A 20,361-nucleotide genomic window follows, 5' to 3' on the forward strand; every position below is an offset into this window, starting at 1 on the left:
AATACTAACGAGGACAAGCTCAGAAGTAATCTAGATGCCCTTGAAGAAGTTAGGGAAGAAGCCCAAGTCCGGACTGCTGCTTACCAGCAACGAGCAGCAAGATATTATAATCAAAAGGTTAGAGAGAGAAGCTTGAAGGTGGGAGACTTGACTTTAAGAAACCTGGAAGCCACAGGCAAAAGAGCAGCCGCAGGAAAGTTAGCACCGACCTGGGAAGGACCTTTCAAAGTAACAAAAATGGTCAAGCCAGGGGTATACCGAATTGAAGACATGCAAGGAAACCCTGAGCCCCACGCTTGGAACATCCAACACCTAAAGAGGTATTTCCCTTGAAATATTTGTAAACATTGTATTCTTATAAAATATGAGTAAATAAAATCGTCTACACAATATGATTATCTTTATGAATAATATTCTCCCACAAAGAAGAACAGGGCTCAGAAAAGATCCATACCTCGGTTAGGCCTCCAAATCCAAGCCGAGATGACGAGGATTTTAAAGATACCTCCCAGGGTAAAAATACCGGGATCCCCAAGATCTCCCGGAAAAACAAAGAGGACCGGGATCCCCAAGATCTCCCGGAAAATACCAGGATCCCCAAGATCTCCTGGGTGAACAAAAAATACCAGGATCCCCAAGATCTCCTGGGTGAACAAAAAATACCAGGATCCCCAAGATCTCCTGGGTGAACAAAAAAGACCGGGATCCCCAAGATCTCCCGGGAAAACGAAAAACACCGGGATCATCAAGATATCCCGGGTAAACAAAAAGACCGGGATCCCCAAGATCTCCCGGGTAAAAGAAAAGGACCGGGATCCCCAAGATCTCCCGGAAAATAAAAAGACCGGGATCCCCAAGATCTCCCGGAAAATACCAGGATCCCCAAGATCTCCTGGGTGAACAAAAAATACCAGGATCCCCAAGATCTCCTGGGTAACCAAAAAAAAAAAAAAAATAGGATCCCCAAGATCTCCTGGGTAACCAAAAGACTGGGATCCCCAAGATCTCCCGGAAAAATAAAAAAGACCAGGATCCCCAAGATCTCCTGGATGGACAAAAAGACCGGAATCCCCAAGATCTCCTGGGAAAAAGATAAAGACCGGGACTCCCAAGACCTCCCGGGTAAACCAAAAGACCAGGAACCCTCAGAACTCCCGGAAAAACAAAACAAGAACGGAAGGTGAAGGCCTTAAAAGCTTCCCAAAAATAAAAGAATTTTCCCATGCAGGGACAACTTATAATATACCGTTCCGATCTCATAAAAGAACAAAGAGTTCGGAGCCACCAGTAAAATCAGGTTCCGACCTCATAAAGAGGCTCGGGACACAATGGTTAATGAGTACCGACCTCAAAATAGAGGCTAAATCAAAAATGAAGAGCTCGGAGCTACCAGTAAAATCAGATTCCGACCTCCTAACGAGGTTCGAAGTGCAATGGCTAAGGAACGCCGACCTTAGAACAGATACTAATGCTAAAAGTTTGGCTAAGAACAAAAAACCGAGCTCCCAAACCAGATAGACTTACATCCCCAAAAGCTTAAAAGTATGAAGGCCAAAGAAAAAAGGCCTAAGCTCATTACGAAAAAGAAGACTCATAAAACGAAGAAACCTTCAGAAGGATAGAAGAAAAAGGGTTATGTTCCGAGCCCAAATCAGTTTGACCGGGACGAGCATCCAAATTCACAACCATGAAGAAAGGGCTAAAAACAAAAAAAGCAGATATACTAAATGTAATACCCGGCTAGATCAGGCATCGGAATTCTTACCGTCCGGTGGGATTCGAGGATGCCAGAAGTTTCTAGAAGGGTAGAGTGAAGGTTTTCTAAAAGATCTTAAACGTTTTAAAGTGTTTTCAAAGTTTAGAGTGCTTTAGAGTTGAGTTTTGGAGAGGAAAGGTTTTGGAGACAAAGGCCAGGTTCGGCCCCCGAATGTTAAGTTCGGCCGCCGAAAGTGCCCAATGTTCGGCTTCCGAAGGTTAAGTTCGGCCCCCGAAAGTTGCATGGTTTTGCATGCAGTTTCGGCAGCCGAAGCTGGGATGGTCGGCTAAGTGGTGCACGCTCCTCAGTCCGTGATTTGGCCAGGTGTTCGCCTCCAGTTCATGACCAGAGGTTAGGCCACGTCTCCCTTGACTCATCTGCAAGCTTTTAATCAGCTTATGCAGAGGGTTGATCGTTTGTGAGAGGTTTTGAGGGTTTTGAGAGAAAAAGAAGAGTTGTGAGGTTTGAAGCTTGGAGGAGGAGTTGCTGTGTTCAGAGTCTTCAGCTTCTTGAATCAAGAGGTAAGTGAAGATCTGAAGTTTCTTTTGGTTGGTTTTTAACAACTTTTAAAGTGGGTAAGGGTAGAGATGCATGCTTAGGTTTTTAAGTTAATTTTGATGTTTAATGGTGTAAACATGTATATGTGTTATGATTGTTGTTTGTGTGGGGTTGTTAGTAGTTTGGACCCCTGTGTACATATACCAGAGTATATGTTAGCTGAGGAGTTGAGTTATGCATGTGTAGAGAGGAGGAGAGGATGAAGGAGAGAGGCTGTGCATGAAGCTGAGTTCCTGATGAACTCAGGTTCGGTAGCCGAAGAAGGATTCGGCCGCCGAAGGTATGCCAGTTTCGGCTCTGTTCAGGACATTCGGCCGCCGAACCTGCCGCCGAATGTGTTCTGTCCAGCTTATCTTTTGCATGTTTATGTGACTGTTTTCAGAGGTTCAGAGGGGATTATAGGGGTTTGTTTAAGAGTTATGATAGAGTATGTTTGACACCTCATTCGAGTCCATTTGTATAGGGTTGGACCCGACAGATCGAGGAGGTCATCAGAGTTAGAGGTTTCAGAGTCAGTACAGTTTCTGCCAGAGGAGCAGAGGTGAGTAGAACTAAACTTAATCTTTTTATTTAAAGATACAGATTGCTTGTCAGCATAGTTCATGCATCATGGATGCTATGATTTATATAGGGTGATTGCATTAGAATCACAAAGTTGTTGCATTGCATTATTCATTGATAGTGAGGATTGGACCAAGGCGACATCAATAGCCCTTAGAGGGAGTTTTGAGGTCATGTCTAATCCAAGATGTGGAATGTTTGAGTTGTGATGCATTCTCATATAAAATGCGTATGAATGGACTGTTTTCAGTATTTCTACTCACTGGGCTTTATAGCTCATCCCTTTCCCTTAATCCCAGTTTTGCAGGTTCAGAGTAGCTGGGAAGTGAAAAGTAACAGAGAGTATCAGCTATGGTATTGCATGTGTAATAGAATAGTGGACATGATGTATATTAAAGAGATATTGTAAAAGATGTAATAGATAGTCAGTTGAGTTGTATTTGAGATAGAATGTGCTTTTGCCTATAGTGTATGTTTTATCCTTGGTGTATACATGTATCCTGTTTTTAAAGTTTCTTGATGAGAAATGAGTCAGACCAGACTTAATAGATGTTGTGTTTCGAAAACCCAGTGACATACAGTATATACAGAGGAAAGACCAGGTTTGATTCCTGTGATCCACAGAGAGGCCATTAGGGAAGACCGGGTTTGATTCCTGTGACCCTGTGGTAGCCAAGTTTACTTATGATATGCTGACCCTTACAGAGTGGGTTCTATGCTGCAGTGCGCATAGTGCATGGAGGTTACTTGGTAGAGCGTCGCTGGTTAGCCCCTGAGGGGTAGCTCAGACTAGTATATCTGAGCATTGGTTCATGTGATTGGACCTACAGAGTGTTTTAAAGGTTAAGTCTGGTAGGTTTTTAAAGAAAAGTTTTACAGTTGTCGGATCATGTATGGGATTTTATCAGGTACACAGAGTCCATAGCAGGCTTACTACGGATTTAGGCGGCCTTAAGCCGATCTGAATCCTAGTGCCGGGCGGTTCGGGCCGTTACAGAGGGGTACCGGTTTCCAGGTCGTTACACTAAATACCCTTAAGAGGTATGAGATTTGACCTCTCAGACTATCAGCTAAAAGCTGAGCTAGCAACTTAAGATTAATTCAGAGCTTATGAATTAAAATATGTAGCTTACATCACAAATACGAGGAGTAGAGATAAAAGACAAATGAAAAAATCAGAGTAGTTCGAGAAAAAGAAAACTGATATTTCATTGAAACAAATATTACAATTTATCTCTCTGGCGAAGTAGGAGGATAAATAGTCCTTAAAGGACTTACATCAGTAACCTCCTCGCCTGCATTATCCCTATTTACAACCACCTCTGAAGGAAGTTCGGTGTCCCTTGGGTCAGAGCTCTCAACATCAATAGTAGGGGCAACCTCTGACCCAGAGCGGAGGCTTTCTTTTTTATAATTAGAGTCATCTTCCTCCGACCCCTGCTCGGATCCCTCTGAAGAAGACTCAGCTGGCCGGTCTATGATCCTCCGAGAATCTCCTCGGGGCAAAGGGAAATCATCTTCCCCGTATAGCACTGACTCACCATCTGAATCTATTTCACGCTTGCGAAGCTCTGCCAAAGGGGTATTGATAGAGCCAAATTTAGACCCATTTTCCATATTGATATTTATGTTAATTTACACATTTTCTACCTAATTTTGTGGTTTTAACCTTATTTTGCAGAAAATGGAGTAAAATGGTAATTTGGCAAAAATGGCCTTAAATCTGCCCAAAAGAGAGCAAAATTGCACAAGCATGGTTTGCCCAAATTGTTTGCTCAAACCAAAGTTGAAGCTGAAATGGAAGAGGAACAATCTGCTGTTTGACCAGACTGTTTGCCCAAACAGACTGGGCAAACAGATCAACAGGGCAGAAGCAGAGCACAAACAACAGGAAAACCAGACTGTTTGCCCAAACAGACTGGGCAAACAGGCCAGCAGTGCGCAGGCAACAGGGAAAACAGACTGTTTGCCCGAGCTGTTTGCCCAAACAACCCGGGCAAACAACACCAGCAACCAGCAGACAGTAAATTGCGGGAAAACCAAAATTCAAATGCTCAAGAAGTGTTTTCCCTCCCAAACACGTGTGGACAGCTCAGCAAACCCTAAAGACACCTCAGCACTCAATCCCACATATTTAGGAAGGCAAATCTCATCAAAATACAATTACCTTCCAAGAATTCAACTCCAATTGAGAAAAGGAGTCCCAACTCAACAAGGAAACCCTAGGGCAGCCTCTCCAGCTATAAAAGGGCATGCAAACCAGTAGATCAATTATCTCTTGAATCATCTTGGGATCAACTCATCCTCGGCAGGACCACTCCAGCAGCTGCGCACCCCTTGCGCCAGCCCTTCTCCATCTCTTTTTGCTTTCTTTCTTTTCTTTTATGTTAGTTTCAGCCATGAGTGGCTGAAACCCTTTTTCTAGTTGAAGAATAAGGTGAAACTTTGGTTGTTTATGGATTGGGAGATCTGAACCTTCATGTTATTCTTTTATTAATCAGTATTTATGCAATTTTGTGCTTAATTCATTGTTGCTTTGTTGTTTTGATCAAATTGGCCACTTGATTCTTGATTGCAAAGTAATTATTTGTTAGTTTGGATAGTTTGAAGTCCGTAATTGCTTGAATTATTCAAACACAAGTAACCCTTGGTGTAAAAACCTAGGAAATTGCATAATCTAGCAATATCACCATACGTTTGGGTAGCTAGAATTAGGTCTCTCTATTTCTTAATGCAATTAACAGTTGTTAGATGCCTAAGGCCCAAGGACGTTCCTTGGCAACTTGTTGATTAGTGGTTAATTAGAGGACGTTCCCTAATTAACTTATACTTAAGGAGGGATATGGTAGGTGAGAAGCGTCTTCCACCTCCATAACTAATTTATTGAGTCAAATAAAAGAATATAAGTGTCAATGATCAATCCCAATAACTAAAGTGGATCCAACTCTTCAACTAGGCCTTTCTCATTATTGAATTTCCTTCAATTAATTATCTGCTTTACTTTATTGCTAGTTTAGTCATCACCTCCAAAACCCCCCAATTTACTTTTATTGTCTATTTATTTACTTGGTCTTGACTAGGAAAATAAGTAAGTATCAATTCCCTGTGGATTCGACCCTATTGCCACTATCTGCAAATTTATTTGTTGATTGATAATAGGTTTATTTTTGACGGCTTCGACAACCGCTTATCAAAAATTGGCGCCGTTGCCGGGGAATTGATTTAACTTATTTGTTTTTCTTTCATGACCAGATCTGGACTCAAGAAACTGATTCATGGATGAGGTAAGTACATCTATTCTCACTGCTCAACTTTCTGAACTAACCTCTGTTTTGAGAAGTTATGTCATAGGTCAAGCTCAACAACTTCAGCAGTCTCGGCCATGTGGGATTTGCGCATATGTAGGACACCCAACTGATCGATGTCCTACACTTTATGAGGATTACCAGCAAGTACATGCCTTTGAAGGATTCAATAGCCAGCCAAGATGTGATCCCTACCTTGATACCTATAATCCATGTTGGAGGGACCACCCGAATTATGACTATACAAGGGCTAACTACTACCGAAACTATCAAGCCCAAGCAACACCTCAAAACTCCAATATGGAACTTGAAGAGATGGTGAGAAGGCTGGAAGTTTCTGGGCAAATTCTCCAACAGCAAGTGGATCAAGCGGTCAACTCAGTGAACGCGCACATATTAAGAAGAGAGGAAGAGCTTCAAGATCTATGGGACGATGACGAAAGTTCTCAAGAAACAGAACGAGCTGTTGAGTCTGCTGCACAAGTCACCACTGCACTTGAAATAGAACCTGCTGCTGTCCAAAAATCAGCACCAACCGAAGCTCCTGCAGCAAAAACAGCACCGGCTGTCCAAAAATCAGCAACCTCAGAAATTGCCCCAACTGAACCAGAAGTTGCTGCACTTGCTGAAACTGCCAAAATTACACCAGAAATTACAGAATTTGTTGCTGTCCAAGTTGCTGAAAACAGAGACAGCAACTGCTGTCAAACTGCCACAACCACTGCTGCCCGCAAATTAGCACCAGCCGAAGTACCTGTTACATCCCCTGCTGCTGTCCATAAACCAGCAACTGCTGGAAGTGCCCCAACTGAATCAAAACCTGTTGATAGTTTAGACATCATTGATTATTTGAGCCAAGAAATTTTTGATATAAATCAAAATGATATGCTAACCGATGAATTTTGTAGGGAGGACAGCCAAGAAGATGCAAAAAGCCAAGTAGAGCTGAAACGGACAGCAATGGACTGCTGCATGCAGAGGACAGATTGTTGTTTGCCCAAACAGCCTGGGCAAACAAGCAGACAGAAGGCAGAACAGGCAGACTGCTGTCTGCCCAAACAGCCAGCAAAGGCAGAACAGGCAAGCCCCTGTTTGCCCAAACAGGTTCAGCAACCAGATGAGACTAATGGCAGACTGCCCAAATCACTCCAGCAAGAAGAACTCAGTTTGCCCAAACCAGTTGGGCAAACAGCTCCAGCAGAACACTGTTCACCTGAAAAACCAGCAGAGGAAAAGAAGGTAGAATCTTGTTTGCCCGAACAGCAGCCAGCAAAGGAGCATGAGGAAAGTTGCTGTTTGCCCAAACAGCAGGGAGAAGGAGAATCCAGCTTTTCCAAACAGCAAGCCAAGGCAGAAACTTGTTTGCCCAAACAAGCTATGCAGATTGTACAAGAAGATTGCTGTTTGCCCAAACAGCAAGGTAAGGTAGAATTTGTTTTGCCCGAATTCAATATCAAATTGCAGCCACCTATGGAGAAATATGAATTGGAGTTCAAAGTGCTGCCCAATCATCTCAAATATGCACACATAAGGACTAGAGGCACACCTCATATGAAAGAGGAGAAGCTAATCATGTTACTTTATGAGTGCATGAAAGAAATAGGATGGGTTGTGACTAAATCAAAAGGCACGCTACACTTTTTACTTAATGCAGTTGGAACCATTTTCCCTCCTCCAATTACTTAAGCCTTGATCAAGTCAAGAAAGTCTAGCCCGCGACTTTAAACTAAGGCGCTACTGGGAGGCAACCCAGCGGAGACATGCCCAATCAAGGAAGATTTTCCAGACGAAAAAAAAAAAAAAAAAAAAAAAAAGAGATATGTGACTGTTTGCCCAAACAGCATGGGCAAACAACCAGAGATGCAGGAACCAGAGTTAACCCACTTCCAGATTTTAGCTGTTTTGTAGGTAAAGGCTGGATGATCAAATTGTTTGCCCAAACACACTGGGCAAACAGCAGAGAAGACTACCAGGGCACACTGTTCGCCCACGCAAGCTGGGCAAACAACCACAGCAGTCCACCACATCAGCAGACCACACCCCAGATCACTGTTCGACCAAGCTGTTTGCCCAAATAGGCTGGGCAAACACCCAAGGCAGCAGAAGTGACAAGGAAGAAATCTTAAACAGGGCAGTACCTTCTTCATCTCTATTCAATATTCTATTATGCCCTTTCCATGACAACTCTTCTTCTTCTCAAAACTTCTCATTGCTGCACAAATGGGTAGCACCTTTCACATTTTTCTGCTGTCCCACTGCATGACAGCATGTTTGGGCATCACACAAACAACACCAGCGGGCCAATCAGCAGCATACTAAGTTGTTTGCCCACGCAAGCTGGGCAAACAACTGCAGCAGATCAGTGGGCAGCCTATATCAGCAGGCCTACCAGCAGATAAGACCAGCAGGCCTACCAGCCAGCAGGCCAACCACCAGTGCAGCAATCAGTACCAGCAACCAGCACACATCTGCACACAGACGCACCTAAAGCCGGCTGTTTGCCCAAACAAAACTGGGCAAACAACCATACCAGGGAAGTATCAGTTTTTCACTTGAACTTTAATTTTTCCATACATTGAGGACAATGCTTGAGCTAGGTGTGGGGTGCATATCTCTGAATTTTGATGCTTCATGCATACTTTTTGATTCCTCTTAATTTCTTTTAAGCTTTAATTTTCAATTAGCACACATTAGGTTAAATTTTTTTTTTCATTTTTAGTTATTTTTCAATTCACACTCACACACACCTTCACATAGCCACAGTCTTCACACACATTTAGCCACAGTTTTTCTGTTTTGACATGCTTTACTCAAACACATAGGCTATGGTGAATGAGCTTTCTTTCCATGACCCCATTGATGTGATAACTCTTTAAACCTAAGTTGCATCACTTGTAGTAAGTTGTATTCATTTTTGGGAATTTCTTTTTGAATTGAATCTTTAAGCCTGCCATGGTGAAAAATATATTGATGACCCTCAATTGAAGAGAATGAATTAAAAGTTGTGTGAATGAACTTAACATGACTTGTTTTAGCAATTGGTGTTGATTTGCCCAAATCATTGAGAGAAAGAAAATTCAGCAAAAGGCAAAGACCTCAAAAGCACAAATCATAAAATTGTTCCGATGGTCTAGACTATGAACTGAGCCCAAAAGCCACCTGAACAAGTGACTAACTGAGTAACCGGGGGTGTATCACCCATGTACACAATCGCGTAAAAAGGTTAGTGACTTTTTCAGGCAAAAATAAGTTTCGATGGTCTAGACTATGAACAGAGCTAGTAGCCACTTGAACAAGTGACTAACTGAGTAACCGGGGGTGTATCACCCATATGCACCTTCGCGTAAAAAGGTTGGTGAATTTTTCAAGCAAGAATAAAAGTGCAAAAAGCTGAATAAAAAGTAAAGTGCTTCAAGTAAAGGGCAAATCACTCCGAAAGCTAGAAAAAGTCTAAATAAACAAGAATATATGCATGCATGGTCTCTCTTGAGGAAAATAAATCCTAACCATGGTAGGTAAAAAAGAGACAAGGAAAAGAGGAAAGTAACCTTGGTGCATACACTCTTCACTACAATGCTTCAAAGTAGGGGTCTAGAGTAAGAGCTAAAGTGGAAATAAGGATCAAGTAGTAAAGAAAGCTTGTTTCACTAGGTCTATTTGCTTGAGGACAAGCAAAGGGTTAGGTGTGGGGGTATTTGATAGAGCCAAATTTAGACCCATTTTCCATATTGATATTTATGTTAATTTACACATTTTCTACCTAATTTTGTGGTTTTAACCTTATTTTACAGAAAATGGAGTAAAATGGTAATTTGGCAAAAATGGCCTTAAATCTGCCCAAAAGAGAGCAAAATTGCACAAGCATGGTTTGCCCAAATTGTTTGCCCAAACCAAAGTTGAAGCTGAAATGGAAGAGGAACAATCTGCTGTTTGACCAGACTGTTTGCCCAAACAGACTGGGCAAACAGATCAACAGGGCAGAAGCAGAGCACAAACAACAGGAAAACCAGACTGTTTGCCCAAACAGACTGGGCAAACAGGCCAGCAGTGCGCAGGCAACAGGGAAAATAGACTGTTTGCCCGAGCTGTTTGCCCAAACAACCCGGGCAAACAACACCAGCAACCAGCAGACAGTAAATTGCGGGAAAACCAAAATTCAAATGCTCAAGAAGTGTTTTCCCTCCCAAACACGTGTGGACAGCTCAGCAAACCCTAAAGACACCTCAGCACTCAATCCCACATATTTAGGAAGGCAAATCTCATCAAAATACAATTACCTTCCAAGAATTCAACTCCAATTGAGAAAAGGAGTCCCAACTCAACAAGGAAACCCTAGGGCAGCCTCTCCAGCTATAAAAGGGCATGCAAACCAGTAGATCAATTATCTCTTGAATCATCTTGGGATCAACTCATCCTCGGCAGGACCACTCCAGCAGCTGCGCACCCCTTGCGCCAGCCCTTCTCCATCTCTTTTTGCTTTCTTTCTTTTCTTTTATGTTAGTTTCAGCCATGAGTGGCTGAAACCCTTTTTCTAGTTGAAGAATAAGGTGAAACTTTGGTTGTTTATGGATTGGGAGATCTGAACCTTCATGTTATTCTTTTATTAATCAGTATTTATGCAATTTTGTGCTTAATTCATTGTTGCTTTGTTGTTTTGATCAAATTGGCCACTTGATTCTTGATTGCAAAGTAATTATTTGTTAGTTTGGATAGTTTGAAGTCCGTAATTGCTTGAATTATTCAAACACAAGTAACCCTTGGTGTAAAAACCTAGGAAATTGCATAATCTAGCAATATCACCATACGTTTGGGTAGCTAGAATTAGGTCTCTCTATTTCTTAATGCAATTAACAGTTGTTAGATGCCTAAGGCCCAAGGACGTTCCTTGGCAACTTGTTGATTAGTGGTTAATTAGAGGACGTTCCCTAATTAACTTATACTTAAGGAGGGATATGGTAGGTGAGAAGCGTCTTCCACCTCCATAACTAATTTATTGAGTCAAATAAAAGAATATAAGTGTCAATGATCAATCCCAATAACTAAAGTGGATCCAACTCTTCAACTAGGCCTTTCTCATTATTGAATTTCCTTCAATTAATTATCTGCTTTACTTTATTGCTAGTTTAGTCATCACCTCCAAAACCCCCCAATTTACTTTTATTGTCTATTTATTTACTTGGTCTTGACTAGGAAAATAAGTAAGTATCAATTCCCTGTGGATTCGACCCTATTGCCACTATCTGCAAATTTATTTGTTGATTGATAATAGGTTTATTTTTTACGGCTTCGACAACCGCTTATCAGGTATCAGGAGCCTGCCTAGCTTCTCTTAAACCACGATTATAGCCGGATGAGTAATAACGAAGGGCTTTATTGACAATAGTCGACTTCATTTCATCAGAAGCTAAATATCTATCAAGATGCGCTTCACAGGCCTCAGCTACAAATTCCTTAAACTCAGAAGAGTCTTTGTAGTCCTGAAGATGAACTTCACAGGCCTGTTCAATTTTAACCTTCATCTCAGCAGACTCCTGGTACTCCGCTATACATTGCTCACGTACCAGCTGAGCCTTGCTTTCAGAATGCTTTATTACCTCGAACAAGGCTAAACACTTACGTTCCAAAGCCCTGACTTCCTGGCTAAGTTGATTGTAATGAAATTTGAATTTTTCAGCCGAAGAAGCCAGATCTCTGATACGATCAGAACTTGTGCTCAACTCCTGCTCAAGGACCTGTACCCGAGCTAGGGCCGTCTCTCTTTGAGATTCCACTTCCTTCAGACGAGTCTGAAGTCCTTCAAAATCTGCCTTTAAGGCATCATATTGGCGCTGGGCTTCAGCCTTTTGGCTCACAGCCTCGTCCCTCTCTCGAAGGGCCTCCATCATAGAAGACAACTGCTTCAAAACTTCTTCGCAGCGAATCTCCAAGGGAGCTGCCCTCTCACCAGACTCTTTGAGAACATTGCGAGTCCGAGACAGCTCATCTTCTAAAAACGAGGTACGCTTTGCTGCCTCAGCTTCTTTCTCCTCAGCCTTTTTGAGGGCCTCCAGCGCAGAATGCAATTCCACCTGGAGGGACTGGATCTGCTCCCGAGCAGCTACCAGATTGCCTCTCGCGTCATTGGTTGCAGATATATTCTCTTCCAGACGTGCCTCTTCAATCCGGCGGTCTACAGACTCCCGGAGGGAACGATTACGAGCATCCACCTCCATGAAGAGGCCCGTCACCTAACATAAAAAAGCAACCGTCAAAAAAAAAAAAAAAAAAAGGGGGAGGAATGACTCACCATCAGAAGCATCTCCCTGATCAAAGATCCGAGCTCCTCATGAGAGCGGGATCGAAAAGATGCTTGCTCCTTAGTGGAACTGGCCAAGAGACCAGTCAGGGCAATCAGACGAGGATCCGAAGCATGTGTAACCCCACCGAACATCTGTTCTCTGAGAAGGTCAGCAACAGCATTGGCAGGAGATTCAGAGGTAATGTCCGACGCTTTCAGAACGTTGCCAAAAGAAGGCAACGGAGGCTCGGCAGCAACACCTTTCCCTTTCCCAATGGGAGGAAGAGCCGGGGAAGATCCTGTGGCAGATCTGGACTTCTTCCGAGCAGGAGACGGGGCAGATTCTCCGGAAGGGGCTGGGCGCTTGTCCCCGGTCTTCGGAGGAACGCCCTCAAAGCCTTCAGGTTCGGTCCTCACAGGGGCAGAGGCATCTTGGGTAAGAACCTCCGGACTTGGATCCTCTATAAGGACAATCTCCTGCCCTGTCCCAGAGGCCTCCTGGTTTTTATTCACAGGGGACTTAGACTTTCCCCCGGATACCCTTTCAGGAGAGTGGGCAGCACCCTGCTCTACTTGATCAGCACTTTGGGTCTGCTCCACAACAGCTAAAGGGGTCTCCTTCACGACCTCTGAGAAAGTTGGAGCAGACCTGGACCCCTCAGCAGGCCTCGAAGTTGAGCTCGTCTTGGTGCCAGTACTGCGAGAACTCGACTTGGTACTACGAGAGCTCGGCTTTGAAGCTTGAGGGGAAGCCTGGGCGGGAGGTCGGCTAACCTTCTTGGAAGAAGTAGCTTGAACCACTTCCGCAGCAGCCTCAGATACTGAACGACCAGCTGAAAAGGCGTCGTAGATTGCATGAATATTGTCCCGAGATAGGACAAAGTTTTTGGGAAAATTGATTTTGTCCATTTTAACTTCGGAAGCTACAAAAACACAAAATCGTGAAAGTTAGCATACATACTGATACTACGAGCAAAGAAGAAACATAATAACTGGACGAAGTGCTATACCCATGGCCCGGACATCCCTACGATTGGACACGTACAAACACTTCTCGACGTCATACTTCCTATCAACGGAAGTCAGTCGGAGCAACCCCACTTGCTCAATAATACTCAAATCGGGTAGGTCGTTGCAACCCGGATAAACCTCTCCCCAACTCAGATCCACTTCCCATGTACGGGCAGAATCTGATTTTAGCTCTGCCACAAGGAAATTCTCTACCCATCCCTTTATGGAATCCTTGTAGCCCGTGAGAAGAGATAACCCCCTAAGGGGGGAAAAGTAATAGAAGTTTTGAACTGCCTTTACCAAGCGGAAAAAGGTAACGAACAAGCAGGCCGTGGGTGTAAAACCCCAACTCAGGCAGATAGACTCGAAACAAGACATGAACAAAATGGAATTCGGGGATAACATCCGAGGAGTTACCATGAAGTAATCAAAAACCTCAACAAAGAAAGGGGTAAAGGGAAGTGGTAGACCAAACTCTCTCTGTTTCAAGAAAAACACTATACTACGATCCTCTTGGGGATCCACCAAACCCGGAGGGGGAGGATAAGGAAGGACTATCCTCTCATTTTGAAGAGGCACTCGAATCAGATACAGAGGAGTATCTAAAAGCCTCCGACAAATGTATTTAGTTATGTTTGAAGGGGTAATGTGGGACTCAATGTTAACAACATCAGGAAGTTCTAAAATCGCCATGGAAGAGCAGAAAAGCGTACCTGAGAAAACTATGGGGTAAAAAAGGCAGAAGAAGTTGCAGGAAGACAGAGAGCAGAAGAGAATTAGTTTTCTTCAGAAAACAGAAGGAATTCGAAATGAAAAGGCAATAATGAGACGGAACGTGGATCTGAACAGTTTTGTCCTGGAGCGGCGCGATCATTAATTACTCTCGAAGTTTACCCTCTCAACGGTTAGGTAATAACCGGAGAGAAGGTAAAGGGGCAAAAAGATGACCGCTGGGTTTCTCCACGTCCACCAAAGGCCAGGTCCACAACAACAGCCCATCATTCGAAAGCCCATTTATCGCCTGCATAGCACAAGCCCAACCCACCAGAGCAATTTAAAAGTACAAGTCGTGAGAAGACTCAAGAGTACAAGCAAATAGGGGCACGACTAAAGGTCAGACCTGCTTATCACTTAAAAAGTTGTAAGTTTTTTACTTGCTGTTATTAAACAGGGATTACGAGATCAGAAAAAAGCAAATAAGGCACCTCGGAGCCGTACAAAGTTGAGAACTCAAAACCCAAGTAGAGACCGAACTCAAAGGTCGGTATTCAAGCTCGGGAAAAGTAGAGCCCACAGGCCGCCACTCCAGAAAAAGTATACTGAGACCGGGTGCACAGTTCGGATAGTCCAGCTCGGAATATATAACCTGAGAGCTCAGCTGGCTAAGGAGGCTCAAAATCCAAGAAGAGACCGAACTCAAAGGTCGGTATTCTAGCCCGGGAAAAGTAGAGCTCACAGATCGGTCAGTCAGGCTCGGAAAACGCAGCTCAAAAACTCAGCCGACTTGAGATTCAAAGGTCAGCACATTAAAAGCAGAACGGTTAACCCAGCTCGGAAAGGCAAACTGGCCTCCCAGTGGGCTAGGTCCGGAGTCCGGTTCATTAACTAAGAGCAAGAGTTCACGAGTACGGCCAGTCCGGATAAAGTAAAACAAAGTTTAGTCAGCTGAAGCTACGAAGAAGGCAATCTCAGTACTTCATCCATGACAAAGAAAGAAGAGCTCAAGCACGAACAAAAATAAGAATTTCATTAAAGGAAAAGAATATTACAGAATGGAAGACTATCCTTAAAGGAATTACATGTCCGGACCTACATTACAGAATGGAAGACTATCCTTAAAAGATTTACAGGACACTTTATCATCTACGATCACATCGTTGTCACCGACCTCAATATTCTAGTCTTCAGTTCGGAGGAACTCTCGCAGCTCGATATGTGAGTTTGGCAGAAAAGCCAAAGTGGGAGTCCGGAGGAAAGGCCGAGCTCTGTCTCGTTATTATAGGAGAACTGAACAAGTTGATTCCCATAAGCATTTCTTACTGTTCTCCTGCAGGCCGGTATTCTGTTGCCCAAATGTGATTCACGGTACATCCGAACAAGCTCAGATATTATGAGCTGTTCGAATATCACGCATAAAAAACATAAGTCTTCGGGCAACAAGAACCAGTAGAAGCTTGACTGAGTGCAGCAGATCTCAGTCTCGCATAATACTGGTACTTCACATTAAAGGGAATAATAATACTGGTACTTCACACCAAAGGGAACAATGAGCCGAGCACTTTCGCCACCTCCATTTATACCAAAAGAAGACAACAGGGGGGGAGGTCGGCCAGAAGACCTGGGCGAGGTAGTTCCAGCAACTTGCCGAATGATTCCGCCCATCGACCGCCTTACCAGGACAGCCTCCGAAGCAACAGTCAAACCCCCTACAGGTAATACCAAATTCCCGGGAGGACTAAACTGACCCATTTTTGTTTCAGGTACTGCAAAAAAGCTTCTAAAATAGAGATAAGCCAGAATAACCTTTTGTCAAGACAATGAAGGCAGAATTGAAACAAACCTCTGGGGTAATCAAATAATAAAATCCCAAGTTTACTTCTATTCGCTTGAAGGAGGCGATTGACAGATCCTCCACAGACGTAAAATCCGAGCCTTGGCAGAAATGTCGGAAGAAAAAATTCCCTCGCTCCAACAGAGTGCCTGGGAACAAAGAAGAGGTAACGCTAATATATATCCGAAAGTTTGAATTTTTGTGCAGGTTAAGGTTGTACCAGACTCCCAGCCTACGATGTCAGGAGCTTTAAAAGCTATTCATGGAAAAGGAAAGAAAAAGCATGTCCGGACAACGATGACGTGAAAGCAAAGATGGCAGAGAACGCGGAGAATAAAGAAAAGCCCGAAAGGGAAAAGACAGACAAGATTCAAAAACTGCGCGATAACAGAAAGATGAAAGGATGTTATAAAGGCATCTGAACATGAACAGACGCGGTCATAATGGTTCTTGATGTTCACCCCCTCGGCAGTTGGAGCAATAACTGCCAAGAAGGTGAAGGGGCAATTGATGACCGCTGGATTTCTTCACCCCGGACCAAGGCCTCGGCCACAGCCAAAAGCCCATCAAGTGGAGGCCCACACACTTGAGTCAAGCCTGGCCCGTGCCTCCTCAAGGCCGGGCTCCACCCTGCTCTCCTATTCAGGTCGGCCCAGCCCGCGCCCAGCAAGCCTTCTTCTCTTGGGCTCAGCGTCCGGCCCGCCCATTGGCCCAGTCTAGTATATAGAGACAAATTCAGACAACCTGGCAGATCTGCACGGACGTACGCATGGGAGAATCAGAGGCCGTTACGCATAAAGCAGGCGGCTGATACCCTCGTACACCCGAATCTGTGTGTCAGAGACGCGTGTCCCAATCATGGAGAGGCCTTTACACGTCACCAATAAGCGAGACAATGTATAAAAGGGGAGTCCCCTCCTCTGAAAGTGTATGTCTGGGGATTCAATACAGAAACCCTTGTAAAACCCTATTCTATTGGATCTCAGATCATCAAATATTATCATAAATATTTTGCAAATCCAAAGATATATAACTCCAATTTAAAATAACTACATAATTATCTATAATAACTCATTATTATTTAATGATATAGAAGGATTAAATGTTAAATTAAAATAATAAAAAATTATTATTATTCTTCAACAGTACTTCTTGCTAGTCAAACGAACATGGCTGATATTATAGGAAATCGTAGACCCAATGTATGTAAAAAAATATAAATTTGTGGTAGAGAAACGGAAGCCGGCTGATTGTGGACAAGGGCAAAGTTGAGGCGAAGAGAAGAAGAAGAGTGTCAGGTAGCAACATGCCTAGATAGCAAGTTTTGGGTTTCTTTCCTTGAAGTTTCTACGGACCAACTAGGCGACGACTTCGATTTAGATATCATTTTCGTGGAAGAGTCCTGTTGGCTTGTCTAGCACGGCACTTGTTGACTTTGAAGTGACACGTTTGGTCAATCAAATTACGTTTTGATTTTATTTTTCTAATTTAAAAGAATACACGATAAATTTATGAGAAGTTACATGAAATTTACGCTGTTATTGATAAAATATATCAATTTTAATTTATAATATGAAAATATATGGAAGTTAATAGGTGACAAATATTGGCCACATTGGTCATCAACTCTCTGTATATATTACCACCGTCATTAATTTCATAAAGAAGCAAAGGCCCTCTAACCAAAAGCCCTCATCACCACCGCCTTCTGCATATTAGGATGTCTATAGAGAACCTCAACAACTCAATCGAGCATGACCAGCTCACCATTTATCAAGTATCACTGAGAGGGGATGTAGCTGAATTAGATGCATTGCTTCAACAAGATGAGCTCATTCTTGATAGAGTCACTGTTTCTTCCTTTCATGAAACTCCCTTACACATTGCAGCCATGCGAGGTCACCTTCAGTTTGCTCAAGCACTCCTCAATCTGAAGCCCAAACTAGCCGAGGAGTTAGACTCTCTTTGCCGCTTGCCTCTTCACTTGGCTTCTGCAGAAGGCTACTCCCATATTGTTAAAGAGTTGGTAACTGTGAATCCTGATGCTTGCTGGGCACGTGATATCAAGATGGAAGAATCCCACTTCACTTGGCTACCATGAAAGGAAGAGTTGTTGGAAAATGGTTAAAAAAGATATAGAAAATAAATTAAATATGAGCAGAATATTGCTTGAGGCGTGATAATAATCACTGTCGATAATTCGCCTACGGCTGCGATTCAACAAGTCTTCTGAATTACAAGTAACCCAGGAGCAAGAACAGCATCAATTATTAATTACCCAGAAATAGAGAAGAAGCAATAGAGAAGTAGAGAAAAAAGAGAAGTATTTAGTTTTTGTGTGTGATCCAGAATAACATAAATGCACTGCTATTTATAGTGCTTAACATTATTTAAATCCACAATATAAGATAAAAATATTATTCAGTTAAGATAAAGATTTAAGATATCCACAAAATCAAATAAATAATCTAGTTTAGTTAGGATAAAGATTAAAATAATTTTAAAGTGAAAAAAAATATTTTTTTTCAAACTTAAAATCTATAACTTATTTCAAAATATTTTTATGATTCTTTTGAAATAATTTGTTAAATATCGGACAAGAGTTGCAGTTGTAAAGGAATCCTGAGTCAATAAGAGAGAAGATGGATAATGGAGAGACAATCTTGCACTTATGTGTTAAATATAATCGGTTGGAGGCTTTGAAATTGTTGGTGGAAACGGTACGAGATGATGAATTTGTCAGTGCCGCGGATGATAATGGCAATACCATTTTGCACCTTGCAGCCATCCTCAAACATGTGCAGGTTTGTTGATCGTCACTGCTAGCCATATTAACTGGGAAAATAGACCCAAAAGTGATGATCTTTTTCGCTTATACAGATTACAAAATACTTACTTTTGGAGACTAGCATCAAAGAAAATGCAAATACCTTGAACAAGAATGGATTCACAGCACTGGATGCTCTAGAGCACAGTCCAATGGACTCAAAAGGCCTGGAAATAAAGATCATTCTTCTAGAAGCTGAAGCATGCCATGCTCAGAGGAACGAAGAGCGCAATAGTAAAGTTCGATCATCAACAGTACAAAGAAAGAGAGGCCTAGCTGCCAGAACCTGTAAATGGTGGAATAATTACTTAAAGAAAGTCGGCAAGAGATTCGAAGAGGCACGAGGCAATATTCTGATAGCAGCTACTCTAACAGCAACTATAGCTTTTCAAGCTGGGGTAAACCCACCCCAATTTAATAAAGACCAGAATGCAACTACAGCTTCAGCTCCTTCTTATATTGGTGATCTCCTTCAGGGGTCAGAAACAAATTTCTGGTATTGCAACACTGTTTCTTTGATGCTCTCTCTTATTATTATTATGCTGATGTTTAGTGGAATTCCTTTTAAAAATAAGATTTTAGGAGTTTTCCTAGTAATTATCATGTGCATCGCAATCCTATATATATCACAGACATATTTCTTTGCGGCGGCATCAAACATGAGGCTGGGAGAAAATGGTTGGACTTTAGCAGAGAAAACATTGTTGATAATTCCCACTATAATTTATTTTTTATTATGCTTTATTATTTTGATACATTTTGCTTCCTTTTTGATCTGGCTGTTTCAGAAGATCTATGGATGTATTTCTAAATTAATATCGAGTTTATGTTTTTAAAGTTTTTTTTTTTTTTTTTTTTGCTAAGAGATAATTTCTATTAATTGCAACCTTTGAGCTTTATGCAATGAAAGGCACTCCATGAAAAAGAGAGCGTGGACTCGATCTTGGCCTGAAGGTGCTTTCTTCGATCACATCTCTTCATTGCTTCTTTATTGTTTTTTCAAATTTCCCTTTAATTTGTATGAATTTAGGGAGCCGGATATCCTTCTATTGAATTAAATTTCAGAGCTTTAACGGGAAACCTTTGGTTTGTATTCGACCCTTTTCAATGTTAATGAATATCTTCAAAAGCACTCACGAATTTAATTCAGGGGTAAAGTCGGATCCCTAAGTTTATCAAGCTAGTCATATAACTTCAATCGCTAAACTAATACAGGCACTTGACTCTCTCTCCCATTTGAGGAGAGAGTTTACCTTCCGTTGAGGTTTCTGGCCTCTATTAGTTCAGGTCTTGTTGGTTGTTTGACTCAATTGGAGGTTTCCCCTGTCCTTTAGATGAAAGGAATCCACTTTTCGCCCGGCTGTAGGTTCGCTTCTCTCCCAGAGAGATGTAGATAGTTTTTTACTTTTGTTATTTGGATTATTGGCAGCGGCCCATTGGAGACTATTTTGGCTATTGTTTCTTTGGGTTCTATTCTTTTTGTGTTTTTGCTTTGTTTTATAGATTTTGAGATCT

The 20,361-nt window shown here is 42.4% G+C and overlaps 2 protein-coding genes across 2 annotated transcripts; one reads left to right on the forward strand and one right to left on the reverse strand.

Moving 5' to 3' along the window:
* Window positions 1-11,480: 11,480 nt before the first annotated feature.
* LOC122724842 (MAP7 domain-containing protein 1-like) lies at window positions 11,481-15,937 on the reverse strand. Its single transcript, XM_043960731.1, has 6 exons — window positions 15,711-15,937; window positions 13,468-13,526; window positions 12,467-13,380; window positions 12,282-12,407; window positions 11,675-12,212; window positions 11,481-11,620 (listed from the first exon to the last, which is right to left on the reverse strand). The coding sequence occupies exons 1-6, from the start codon at window positions 15,935-15,937 to the stop codon at window positions 11,481-11,483; spliced, it is 2,004 nt and encodes a 667-aa protein (XP_043816666.1).
* Window positions 15,938-17,616: 1,679 nt separating this feature from the next.
* Window positions 17,617-19,846, forward strand: LOC110624321 (ankyrin repeat-containing protein BDA1). Its single transcript, XM_021769420.2, has 3 exons — window positions 17,617-18,110; window positions 18,637-18,823; window positions 18,900-19,846. The coding sequence occupies exons 1-3, from the start codon at window positions 17,740-17,742 to the stop codon at window positions 19,680-19,682; spliced, it is 1,341 nt and encodes a 446-aa protein (XP_021625112.1). The 5' UTR covers window positions 17,617-17,739; the 3' UTR covers window positions 19,683-19,846.
* The last annotated feature ends 515 nt before the right edge of the window (window positions 19,847-20,361 follow it).

Source organism: Manihot esculenta, chromosome 10 (assembly GCF_001659605.2).
Source record: "Manihot esculenta cultivar AM560-2 chromosome 10, M.esculenta_v8, whole genome shotgun sequence".
Classification (NCBI taxonomy): domain Eukaryota; kingdom Viridiplantae; phylum Streptophyta; class Magnoliopsida; order Malpighiales; family Euphorbiaceae; genus Manihot; species Manihot esculenta.